Source organism: Lathyrus oleraceus, chromosome 1, assembly GCF_024323335.1.
Source record: "Lathyrus oleraceus cultivar Zhongwan6 chromosome 1, CAAS_Psat_ZW6_1.0, whole genome shotgun sequence".
In the NCBI taxonomy this organism is placed as follows: Eukaryota; Viridiplantae; Streptophyta; class Magnoliopsida; order Fabales; family Fabaceae; genus Lathyrus; species Lathyrus oleraceus.
This window is the reverse complement of record NC_066579.1, coordinates 400,339,591-400,353,432: the sequence shown is the minus strand read 5'-3', so window position 1 is coordinate 400,353,432 and position 13,842 is coordinate 400,339,591. Positions and strand designations below refer to the sequence as shown.

The 13,842-nt window shown below is 36.2% G+C and overlaps 1 protein-coding gene across 1 annotated transcript; it reads right to left on the bottom strand.

Annotated features, from left to right (window-relative positions):
• Nucleotides 1-11,153: 11,153 nt before the first annotated feature.
• LOC127074975 (berberine bridge enzyme-like 21) lies at nucleotides 11,154-12,924 on the bottom strand. The gene has a single exon (XM_051016402.1). The coding sequence runs from the start codon at nucleotides 12,879-12,881 to the stop codon at nucleotides 11,247-11,249; it is 1,635 nt and encodes a 544-aa protein (XP_050872359.1). The 5' UTR covers nucleotides 12,882-12,924; the 3' UTR covers nucleotides 11,154-11,246.
• Nucleotides 12,925-13,842: the final 918 nt, after the last annotated feature.

Here is a 13,842-nt window from a genome sequence, read left to right as displayed (position 1 = left end):
TATGCATTCTAGTAATAGTATGTGTTTAAACAATTGTATTTATTAGTATTTAATTGTATTTAAATTGTAATATTTAAATAATATTATTAGTTAGTGCATGATGTGCTGTAAAGGTGCATTGTATTTAATTTGTAACGGTGCATTGTATTTAATTAATTAGAGTTAATGAGAATACTATATGAATAAATATCGGTTCGGTTTGGATTGGTTCGGTTTTCATGCAGCCAACCGAAAACCGAACCGAACCGGTCGGTTATTCTACAAGGTGGTCCAAACATATCCAAAAAAATTCGGTTTTTTTGGTTTTCGGTTTTTTCGGTTCGGTTTTCGGTTTTTTTGTTGGATTGGATTGGATTTGAACACCCCTAGTATACACCATTATCACCATGAGAATAACTTATGACACTTTGCATAACATTCTATATAGTATTCTCATAGCGGGTCAATCCAATATAAATATTACTCTTAATATTCATACCTATGTTTAAGACTTGATAACTCCTTATCCATGATCCATGAGATGTGATCATAGGTCTATATACATAATAGTCTTTATGCTTTAATGTTATCCCACTTCACAATAAAGCTCGACTACAGATACTTTAAGAATAGTGTCCTTATGTTTAATGTGATCTCATGATTAAGTCATACTTGATACATTAAACGGACTAGCTATTCTAGGGACTTTATTAAACAAACGTAATAAAGAAAAAGCCTTTTATTATTAATAAATAATTCGATACAAGTACCAAAAGTATTGGCCTCTAGGGCTTACACCAACATCAGGAACGTTGATCTTGAACTGGTGTTGCTAATCTCTAGTATGGAGGACCAAGGAGAGGGGTTCCTGCATGGTTAGCACTCCAACATCCAAGTCATGTCAAGGTTCAAGATAATCACAGTGAAAGTGGAAATTAGAGAGATTTTGTACCTAGAAACCCCTTGTGAACTTATTTATACCTTGGGCTCAATGGAGCGGACATGATAAATGAGGCTTGCCTTATTAGGCCTTTGGACGACACATAATAGTTGCCCTTAAAAATTGACAGGCATTCTGGATGTCGGGGGAGTCTTTTAGCAGTCATGGTCGGCCTTTAGGAATCCCTGTCCAAGAGTTATCTAGCATGCATTCCTTTTGTTTTGCTAAAGCATAATGGGAAATGTGAGCATTAAGTGTAGTTCCATCGTTGAAACTTTTCACCGTGTTTCTCTTGAGTTGTGACCTGAAGAGAGAGAGAGAGAGAGAGAGAGAGAGAGAGAGAGAGAGAGAGAGAGAGAGAGAGAGAGAGAGAGAGAGAGAGAGAGAGAGAGAGAGAGAGAGAATGTGGTGTAGTGCTGCTTGCTGTGCACTTAAGTGTACTTGATTTTGGTTGTGTTTCCAAGGTGGAATCTGGTCGTTGATCTGCACTTGCTTTTTTACTTTCAATCTGATCTGCACAATTATATTTACTTATATAAGGATATATGAAATTTGGAGAAATATTTTTTAACCTTTTAAACTGAATTTCCCTTATGTCTTTCCCTTTTCTCTGAGAGCATTTTTCAGGAGTAACCATCATCATGCACTCAAAGCTTCAAAGCTTTGACTTTTAGCCTTATCATACTTGTCTTTGACCTCCCACTTTAAGGTACTCTCCTCCAACTCAAGCTTTTTTCTTCAAACAATTTTTTTCTTTGTTAAGATAAGCGATAACCTTATTATCATAAATAATGATTCATAAAGTAGCATTTCTTCTTCTTTAAAAAGAGGAATGTAGTCTGAATCGTATTCGTTTCCCCTGTTAATGGGGATTTTAAAGTGGAGATAATCTCTCTGGTTGATGATTCGGAAATGAAGGGAGTTTCTGGATATTCTCTTTCAGACTGAGCTCCTTCTAGGGAACCTCCAAACTCTCTGTTCAGAAAAATCCAATGGGGTGAGATATCTGTTGAGAAACTACTCCTCCCTCTGTCTTGACAGAGGTGAAAATAGAAGTTTCCCATCAAAGGAAGGAATGTGTTGGTATCTTTGTACGATTGTATAGGCGAATGAATGTTTGTGAGCCCAACGTGTCGATGGCAATCTAACATTGTATCTTGGATCAATTCTAGTGATCACTTTAAGTTTATTGAACTGGCCCAAGGGGGCTTCAATTAATTGATCCAGATAACTCCAATAAATACCATTGGGTTTTCGCTGAAGTGGTTGAGACTCCTTCCACTCTAAATAATGTCGAGGTTATAACCAATGTTGAAATTATGGTTGGCAACTCCTCATATTTTTTGGTTCTTCCCTTTGGCCCGACAGAGAGGATATGCTGCTCTTTCGAGGGTTGCTCTGTTCCTTTGTATGAATTCATTTTTACCAGGTTGAGGGTACGTCTGCCTTTTTCTGATTTTGAGGTAGCTGTGATAAACCGTCTTAGGGTTGCCCCCTTACAACTCCACCCAGGAGCTCAAGCTTATATGGAAGTGTTCCAACTCTATGCTGAGCGTAAATCTTGGGAGCCTAAATTAGATCTATTTTACATGGCCTACACCTCTCAAGATGATGCATGAGGTTAAGGATTGGCCTTCCTTCGTCCCCAAGTTCCTTGGTTCGATTCTTTTACCACCGACTGGGGTAATTTTCTATAGTGTTTCATGATGGTGAAACCTATTACTCCTGAGGCTCACTTTGTTCTCTTCTCTTCTTTGGCTCTGATGGGATGTGATTGTTCATATAAGAGTAGTTTCTTAAAGTACTAGTCTCAAGCTCACTTCTGTCAGCCTCTTTTTTATTGCTACACCGGGTTGAGTCCTATATCATATGAGGAGGTGGAAATGATGGAGGATCTATGTGCTTGGTATCAGGGGCTCGATTGTGAATAAGGATTTAGTCCTAGTTATGTAGCCTTTTCTCATCAAAAGAAGAATCAAATTGATACTTACGAGATTCTCACTGTGCCCGGTCATGTAGAGAGGAAAAAAATATTTGGTGAAGATGGGGCCATGGGGAATTTTTTTTAACATACCATTCGTATCATGCAGATAACGTGGATAGGTTGGAGAATTTTCTCGTGCTTTATAAGGACCAGGTTCTTACGACCGACTCATCAGTCCAAGTGATGGCGACTTCTGTTGCTCTAGTGGTATGGTCACCGGCTACAGTTACTTCCTCATTAGTAATTGCGACTATCATATCGAGTACAACTATGAATGTGGAACAACTGACCCATGTGGCGGCTGAACTCTCTGCTAATGAGTGTTCACCATCTTCTTCTCCTATCAAGAGGAATTTGTGCGATTTCCTGTCTACTCCTACTGAATACGGTATTTCTAAACATGCTCTTTTTTAGGAGGATGTTGAGTCGGAGGTTCTTACTCATTTCCTATGGTTTCCTGCAATTCTTCCATCTCGGGCACGTAACACCCCTAAGGAGTTTGCTACTACTATGGCCACTGAGGACCTAACTTTTGTCTTGAACCTATATGTGGTTGATAGGTGAGGTCTTTTTGTGGATGCTTCTCGTACCTGTTCCGTGCCAAATCTCTGGTTTCTATGGTAGCTTCCATCCAGGATGATGTGTTAGGTTATGGTGACCTTGTTAGGGAGCAGGATTAATTGAAGGAGAAGTGCAAGACTCTTGAGTGGGAGAATTCCACAACTGAGAAGGGATTGATTGAGTTGCATATAAAGCCCAAGCTTGTTAATTCTCTCTAGGAAAAGGTGGATCGATACGACTCTCTATTAACTTTGGTTTCTCAAATAGCAGAGCCGAAGGCTTCTCTTGCTAAGGGAGAGGAATGTTGGAAAAATGTTTCCAGAGCTATGACTAAGGTGTGTCATAAGTTCGAAGTATATTGGATATATCTTCAATAGGAGAAGGGTTATCGGACCAAAGTTCTGAAAGGCCTTGAGAAGGATTTGGCTACTGCATGATATAAATCTCGGGAGTCCTTTCAGCGGGCTATAGAGTCCGTGTACCCGGTCCAAGATTAGACGTTGGAGAAGGCGCGAGGATTCTACCCATCATTTCTGTCACTACCGACCAGCTGGATCTTTTTCGAGTTGTTCCCAGAGAGGACGCCAGGGCTGATCCGAGCATATTGGATTTGGAAACTGACGTTTGAGGATCTTTTTGCCCTCTTTCTCTTATGTTTCTATTTTTTGTTCCTGTAAGATTTTTTCGGGCTTTCATGCCTTGGCTTGCAAACAATATTTATTTGTATTATTACCTTTCACATTCTTGTGCTTTTAGTTTCCTTTTGTTCTTCTTTTGATCACAATTTTCATCCATATGAGAGCTGAAGAGCGTCATGGTTCGAGTTTGAGCCATGCAGTTGGTAGAGTTTGTTTGCTACAAAGAGAAGTAAAAAATATTTGCTTAAAGTGTAAATAACCTCAAGTTCTCCGTGAATCCATGCTTGGATCTTTTATTAACAAGCATGTCGGGTTAAAATGTACTTGTTTTGTTAATAAGATGATGGTTCGATTAGGTGTGCCCATTCGTTTGATTCACAATAGTTAAGGCATGAGACCAGCTAGATGCGGTCATGCTTTGAACCTATTTTTCAATAAAAGTGGCATGAAACTTGATAGATACATTCATGATTTAAAGTGGCTCCGTATTACAGAGGATCATTCCCCATCCAAGGGTATATGATCCTCATTCCTATCCCTGAGGTAAAGCTCGAATGAAGGTGGACGTCTCCAAATGCCACCACGCATGCCCCTTGGATTGGCTAGACCCGAAGGGAGGTGCGCCACATATGTAGTAATGCGTGTAGTTCTTTAACGAGAGGGTATTTTATTGTTGTAGTTGGATGTACAAAGTGTATCTAACAACACCTTTGGGGGAATTGGTTGTTGTAGTCGTACGTGCAAAGCGTCTCCAATAACTCCATTTGACTCTTTAGGCATGCTAGACGTTATGGGGGAATTAATTGCTATAGTCGGACGTGAAAAGTGTCTCTGACATCGCCCCTGAAATATTTAGGTGCGCTCAATGTTGTGGGGAATTGGTTGTTGTAGTCAAACGTGCAAAGTGTCTTCGACGACACCCCTGAAATCTTTAGGCACGCTCGGAGTTGTGTGGAACTGATTATTGAAGTTTGATGTGCAAAGCGTCTCTGACAACATCTCTAAAATCTTCACATCATGCATCAACTATGTTAGTTGTACCCTGGTTCATTGTTACGTGCATTCACACTGCCACAAAGAGGGAACAAGATAGAAAGAAGAGCAGTAAGAATATAATAGATATTTACATGATTTTCATTTACTACTATATCAATAATTGCAACAAGGCAATAAATTAATAGATACACTAATTAAATATTGCGGTTGGCCATAGGTTTATACTGATCACCCGTATTGTGTTGTCTGGGTGGCTTGATTGTCGGCTAATCTAGGGAGACAGAGCACTCGGCTTTGGAGATGGTCAGCCTCTGATGGACATGCCTGATTCTACCCCTTGGGGTTGAGGTGGTCATACACCTCTGGACTTTGAGATCTCTCTCTCTCTCTCTCTCTCTCTCTCTCTCTCTCTCTCTCTCTAGGAAGCTCGAGCCTCCTAGTAGTTTCAACTAGAGACCAAAGGGATCCGACTGTAGTGTATGTGTTGGCCGATAGATCTTTGATGCTTTTCTGGCTTCGTATCATGTAGAATCTCTAGAGTAGTTATGTCAGGGATGCTCATTATATGCAAACCGTCTTTTCTCTTGATTTACACCATGGCTATCTTTATAGTCTTTCCTTTGGAATATGCCCATGGTGTTGGGGACTTCTCCCGTGGATTGAGAGCCATGTGGCTTGTCTTTTACTCTATTTAATTTGATCCTCGGTTGACAATTTGATCTCCAACGTTACCCCACACTCTAAGATATCAATCACCCATTAATTATGTTATCATTTTGTAGTCTCAGACACCTTATGATTATTCAGGGACATGCATTGGTTGTTACGATGGCGAGACACACATCGTGAGGTTTTGACGATGATGAAACACCTGACATGGGTCGGTCATGGCGGCATCCGTGCAACGACATTTCTCGGAAGCAATTTTTTTGTTTTTGCATGGGTCAGTGAAAAATCGTAACTCAAATTTGAGGAGATTTATCTGAGGACTTCATCAGTAGAGACGAACCTCGAATGTTGCATGACTAGTGATGAAATGGAACTTAATCGATCATATCTCTATGAATTTGAAACTGGATTTAAGGGGATCTATTAAGCAACCTTGGTAAAAGTTAGAGATCACGATATCCGACCGATTTAACCCAAAACTAAGTCCAACTGGTAGGAACACCATATATTTGATTTCAGATTTGAGGATATCTATTAGAATCTTCCAACGATGATTCAAGATCGGGACAAACGATTGATCAAAGTTGAATTAAAATTCAATAAATTAAAATGTCGTAGATCTGAGATCTTGACTCAGTGGAACCTCAATTTATTAACCTAAGATGCTATTAGATTTCGGATCTGCGAAACAAACTTGACCTCATGGAAATCGTAGGAATCATAAGTCATTTCCCAAGAAGGGTTTTATTGTTGTGTTACAGAACCAGAAATGAAGGAGATTTCAGAAACTACGATTGAGTGAAGCTTCCTAAGATATTAAGTGATTCGACACTTTGGATCGAAGGTTGCGATCCTGGTGCTTCTTGAATAGGGAATGTTGATCTTGAATAGGTGTTGCTAGTCTCCAGTACGAAGTGCCAAAGTCAGTTCAAGGTTCAAGATAATCATAATGAAAATGGAGCCGACAAGATAATTGGGTCATGCCTTTATCCAGCATAGAAAAACATTAAACAACAACAAAAACCTATAACTGTAGGTGTTTAATTGGCTGCATTATATGGTAAAACACTAGCTGGATTCTAATGTCTTGACTGATGTCATGACATGGTGTGTATGTGTGACTGCATTGTAGGTTAGAATATCTAACTGTACTCTGATGTCTTGACTGATGTAGTTACTGCAGGATTAGCTAATACAGGATTTATTGAATGTCAAACTGGATACTGTGACATTCATCCCTGTCAGCAGATACTGAGGAATAGAACAGTTGGTGTTCTGTTAGAGCTCAGTATTCATTTGCAGTCTGGTTATCAAGGAAGAACCAGACCTGGCATAAGGCCTACTGTATGAATGTCAAACTGGATGTTATGACATTCATCATGGACAGTATATACTGAATAATAGACGTGTTCTGCTACACTTCAGTATGTTTCTTAGTTTGTTCTCCAAGAGGATAACAGAACTAACTTAAGGCCAAATGTGTAAATGTCAAATTGGATACTTTGACATTTATTAATGTAAGCTGTTACTGTAGTATGGTCATTTTGGTCATGTACAGGTCAGCAAGATTGTACAGTCTGTTTTCTGGAAAAACAGACTCAGCATATGATCCTTGATGTCAAGCTGAATGTCGTGACATTTATTCCTGACAGCATATGCTATATTGTAGGTTGTTCAGTTTTCTGTTTCAGCTTTTTCTCAGGCTATTCTTCAGGGATTCAACAGCTGAGAGAAAATCCAGGAAATCAACAACCAAGTTACAGTTAATGAACCTAACAAATAGCCTATTTGTTAGTAACCTAGATATTGAATTTATGGGAACTCGTGTGACCTTAAATTCAGGAGAATACAAGTGCAAAAGCCCACTGCAATATAAAAGGAAGTCGTTCCTTCATTCAGTTTTGGGGATTTTGAGGCGTGAAGATTAATTGTGTCCATCATACTTCACTGCTGTATTTTTGTGAGTCTTGTATTAGACATATCTTGTAAGCCAAGCCATTATCACGCTGATGATTGTTTTGGTATAGGGTGTTCATTGAGTTGTAAGTGTTGTGTCGCTCAAAGCTTTTAAGCGTGAGTGCTGTGTATCTTGATTAAAGCTGTTAAGCACAATCAAGAGTTGTTTGAAGTGTGACTTCAAAGTTGTCTTTAATATTGATTAAAGGTAGTAATCACTGAGGTGATTGAGGGGGAGTGAGTAGGAACTCTGATCTTAGAGTAAGATTGAAATTGCATTGGGTAGGGATTAAGTGACAAGTTGTAAACGGGTGAGTTTAGCTTTGAATTAATACTACTGATAGTGGATTTCCTCCCTGGCTTGGTAGCCCCCAGATGTAGGTCATGTTGGACTGAACTGGGTAAACAATTACTTGTGTTATTTACTGCACTTACTGTTAAGTTCTGCATAATTCTTGTCTGTGCAGAATTGGATGTCATAACAACCCGTGTGACATCTAAAGTCTGATAACTAGAATTTCAATAACTATATCAACAAATAGCAAAAACCTAAAACTCAACATGAATGATGATAAAATAGATAATGTACCATAACTGTGGAGAAGAGGAAGAAATTGAGGAATGATTTTCGTGTACGCTTCTTGAATTTTCGTCTTTCCACTCCTTGATTTGAATAATGAAATTATGGAGTTTTATTGGTCTCTTCTATCGCTATCTTTTGTTCTTTCATTAGGGAACTTATGTCATGAAATAAATAAACTAAAACGTGTTATGTTTAATTTTTTAGAAACACTTTTCACCACAGTTTAAAACAATAACCGTAGTGATATATTATATATATTACCACGGTTTCTCTGCACAATTGTGGTGAAATTATTTTGGAATTTATTTATAAAATCGAACAAACGTGTCATTCACCTTTTTATTATACACAACTCATTCCTCTTTAAACCTGCATATTCCGTTCTTCATAAATTAATACAATATATTGAAATACTTGGTTTACGGATAATGTTAAAATTCACTTTAACAAGTAAACGATATGTTTGAATCTTAACAATGATCTTTAATGGCAAAATTTTCAAGGTATACGAAAAATAAATAAAAATATTGCACACAAATCATATATGAGATTGTAAAAAAAATGTCTGTAGAAACTAAACTTTATTATTGTGAAAACTAAACTCTCGGTGAGTTTGTGAAAACCAAACTCGTCGGTATTAAAAAAATGAACGTCACATTTTACTATGGTTGGTAGAAATTATTGTGGAGAAAAGTGTTTTAATTTTAATAAAAATGTACAACGAAAAAAATGAAAAATTACTAGTAATGGGATTCGAATAGTGTAGTCCTTAATCTATCATCACGGTTGATAGAATGGAATGTGGTGAAAAGTGTTTTATTAAATAAATGAAAAATTAAGGTGTCTAAATAAGAGTTATTATTTTGGTTAATTTAAAGGTTGGCGTAATAAGATGTTACGAAATGTATATTTTGTAACAGTGATCACAAGAAATGCTCATGAATATTAACCACGAAAGGGTCTTTTGTTGTTCTCCAACCTTGGAGTGAAACATTCTACCCTATACAAAATTGGAGTGGCTAACTGGGCTTCTTCCTCCCATGAATCAAGTATCACTTCTAGTCTTTACAGTTTGTTGTATCATGTAGAAACTTTGTGTTGATTTTGATTTTAGGGACTATGTTTTTGAATAATTTGTGAAGCATATTTAATATTATGATGTGATGCCACCTATTTATTTTCCCTTTTTGATATGTGGAATTTTTACTAATCTAAAGAAGGAAATATTGGCGAGTGATGATGAGGTTAGTGTTGTTCCTAGCATTCTCAAGTTTAGTTACAAGTTGTATGTTGGGAAACATGTTGCTGACATTGTGCTTCCTACTTTTGTTGATGATGCTAATTTGAGTATTTATGAAGAGATGGTAAATGTTGATCCTCTCTTAGGACATGTGAGAAGTCACATTCTCAAATCTTTGATTCACATGGAAAATGACTTACTAGAGATCATTGCTACATCCTCTACTAGGAAGACTGCGTGTGAAGGGATTATCAAGATGCTTATTCCTCACAGTAGAGTTTCTACTTCCCAGTCTCCTATTCCTTGTAATGACAATGTTGCAACTCTTTCAAATCAATCTCGTGAAGTGTCCAAATCTGGATATTATGACACGTTTAACTCTAGAAATGAAGAAGAAGCTGATTTTGTTATTGAAGAGGTCTCTGATAGTGAATCTCATACTCCATCATTCGGATTTAGTTTTTTTTTTTTAGCTTTTTAGATTGTTGATTTTATGTTGGATTGTTTGAATATTTTATTGGTTTTTTTTGTTGTTTTTGTACCCTCCTTTGGTTTTGATTGTTGGTTACTTGTTTAACATTTGACCTTTTTTAATAGGGAAAAGGCACTTATGTTAGTTGATATTTTGTTTGATTATGTTAATTGAATGACTGGATTGCGTTTTGGTCAATTTATCTTGTTGTTAGTCATATCTGATGATTGTTGTGCTAGAAATGCTCAAAATTTTATTTTGCCTAAAAATAAACAAATGGGAGTTTGTTATCACATATGGATTGTCTTATTTTTATTGACAAAATGTTAAGTAAGATGTCATGTAAGTTGTTGAGACATCTTGGCTCCTTTATCCACTTGTGCATTATTTTTGAAAATATTTTATTTGATTATAGATTTTGCATGATCGTTTGGGAACGAATCATATCTAGATCATGTGTTATTTTGTTCCAGATTCTACGTGGTTATTTTAGAAAATTTTATTTTGTTCTAGAATCTGTTTGTTTTATTTTTGAGAGATTTCTTTTTGAAATATTTATGTCGTTCAATGTTGAATATGCTACGAATTTGTTTGTGAAAACCTAATAGACTATAGACATGTTGGCCGACTTTACTCTATATAAATAGAGATAACATACATTCATCATATGAACTTGTAGTAGATGTTTTGTCGATAAAAAAACACATTATGTCTTGGTTGTGTTTAATTAGACCTAACTTATTTTCTATTATTCTTTGAGAGACATGGTTGTGCTTTTCTTTCATGAAGTTATCACATTCTTATTGTTAAAGACTTGCAAATATTTAAGAGAGTATTTGAGTGGAAGTGTTGGGATCTCAGATTCGGGAGATCAGAGTTGAAATTTATAGATAATATTAAGAAAAACGTTTTAAACTAAAGATAATTGTGTATTATTGATTACTTTTTATTAGTCAATTTCTTTTCTAATGGACTATTGTCTTTTAAACGTAAGTGATAGTTGCACTGAACTCGAATAATAAATTTTAATATCTTTTATATTACTTTATTTAATAATTTATCTATTATTTCAAACCACTATATCTCATATATTGATTGATCATTGTCTAAGACATCATGTCTCATCAAAATTAAATAGTTAATAAAGGCCAATTATTTATTTAAGGATCGAACTAGTCGATAGCATACATCAAGCAAAATATGTTTTACAACTTATTGATTCTTTAATCTATACCTTTCCAAGAAGAACAGGAATACTCTGCTCATTCCTGAAAAAATTACCAGGATCAACTGCTGTCTTAGTCTTAACCAGCCTATCAAAATTCTTATTAAAATACTTAGCACCATAAACTTTACCTTCTTCATAACTATTCTTACCAAAACTATTGATCCCAATATCAAGGTCTCTATAGTTTATATAAGCAGTTCTTGGATTCTTTGACACATAAGGTTCCATGAAACTATAAAGACTCTTAGCTTGATTCAAATAATTCAATGTAAGAGTAGGTGATGGATCATTCCAGTTCACTGAATACTGAATTTTGAACAGATTCCCGCGGTGGGGAAAAGGCGTTGCGTCGGCCGGAATCTCAGCCACTTTTCCACCATAAGGATTAAAAACAAATCCAACTTTTCCCAACTCAATCATCTTTTTCCATATCAATTCCAATGCATCTCTTGAAATAGCTTTCTGAACATAATCAGATTTTCTCTTCCCGTAATGAGCCGAATTAACATTCCTATCCAAAAGACTCTCCGGTTTCGCACCATTCTTAAAATTCAATTGATTGTTGTACCAAATAGCAGAATTGATCCAGCTCAACTCAAAACAATCCTCTTTCTTCAAACCCAAATGTGGAAATTCCTTCCTCAAAATTGCTACCAACTCCTTCGCACCGCCCAGAAACAAACCAACAACAGACGCTCTTACAGTTTTTTTTCTTTTGACAGTTTTAGAAGTTATAGGCTGCAAAAGAAGCCTCATGAAAAGCCTATTATCAGTAGTTGGAGCAACTTGCTGCCATTGAACAACAAGATCAGTAGCATTCTGTTCCAAAGTTTTCTCAATTCTGAAAACAGTTACAGTTTCAGGAACCGCTACTAATTTAACAGTATAAGATAAAATAACACCAAAACTAGCACCACCACCACCTCTTATAGCCCAAAATAGATCTTCCCCCATTGATTTTCTATTCAAAAGCCTTCCCTTCACATCAACAATTTCAGCATCAATAATATTATCAGTAGAAAGACCATATTTTCTCAACATTGTACCATACCCTCCACCACTGATGTGACCACCAACACCAACAGTTGGGCACACACCAGCAGGAAAGCCATGAAGTTTGCTCTTTTCGTAAATTCTATAATAAACTTCACCAAGTGTAGCACCTGCTTGAACATAAGCAACTTCGTTTTTTACATCAACATTGATTGTTCTTAGATTGAACATATCAAGGATGATAAAGGGTGATTGATTTATGTAAGAAATACCCTCATAATCATGTCCACCACTTCTGATTTTGACTTGAATGTTGACTCTTTTGCCGCAGATAACAGTGGATTGAACATGTGAGGGTTGTTTTGGAGTTACAATGATTAAAGGTTTGGAAGTTGAAGATGTGTTGAAACGTGCATTACGGATGTAGTTTTGAAGGACAGTGGAAAAGGAAGGGTTTGATTGAGGGAAAACAATGTTGGAGATAGATGGATCTGTGTTGTTTTGTGTGAGACAGTGAAGGAAAGTTGAGTACAAAGATTCTGATTTTGGTGGTGCTGCCAAGGATGAAGAGAAAAAAACACAGAGAAGGAAAAATGGTGTGGAAAGAAAATAGGATAGAGAAATTGGTTTTGATTTTGCCATGTTTGTGATGAAAAAATGATAGAGGATTTGTGCAGTTTTATAGATATGGATTAAGTGTACTATTGTGTACTAATAGTTTGGGAAGTGTTGGTACACATGTTTGTAATTTTTGAAAACGTGAGAATTGTCTTAATATATTTATTAATGTTGTCTTGTTTTTGAGATAAGAAAAATTAAATAAAAAAACATCAAGAAATAGAGATAAAGAGATTGTGCCGAGATTTATTTAGGTTTGATCTAATTATTTGACCTACTTTTGTCCTCAAAAATTTATTTTTGAGAATTTCATTAATAAAATATCTTAAAATTATAAGGATATGCCCACGAACCTTCTTACAATAGATGATTAATTTTATACATACTGATCTCCCAAATCAAATAAGACTTTTAAAAGTCTGAGCTCCAAAATCATGTAGAGATTTTAATCGGCTAATCTCAAGAATCAAACTAAGATTTTACTAATATTATTTAAATAATTAAATAGAGATTTTATCAGGATAATATCAAGAATCAAACAAATAAATCAAACAAGAGAGTTACATTCTTGATAAAGAATATTAAAGCACAAACACTGGTACAATCAATCTTTCACAAATATTTTTCACTTAAACGACACTAAGACAACTTTCTCAAGTCCGACATTTCAAACTTCTCACTTAAATCATGTTTGAAATCTTCGATCTCTTTCTTGCAATTTTCTATTATCAAAATGTCATCGACATGGAGACATAGAATAAGCAATTCACTATTGCTTCTTCTTACATATACTCCTTGCTCAGTTGTGCATTTCACAAATTTTGTCTCCTTAGGAAACTGTCTATCTTACCTTGCTTTCTTCGCCATGTTTCACAAACCCAACTGGTCGTGCAACATAAACCTCTTCATCTAAGGGCACATTCAGAAATTCACATTTCACATCCATTTGACATGTGTGTCAGCTGTTCATGTTTGTTAGGCCAAC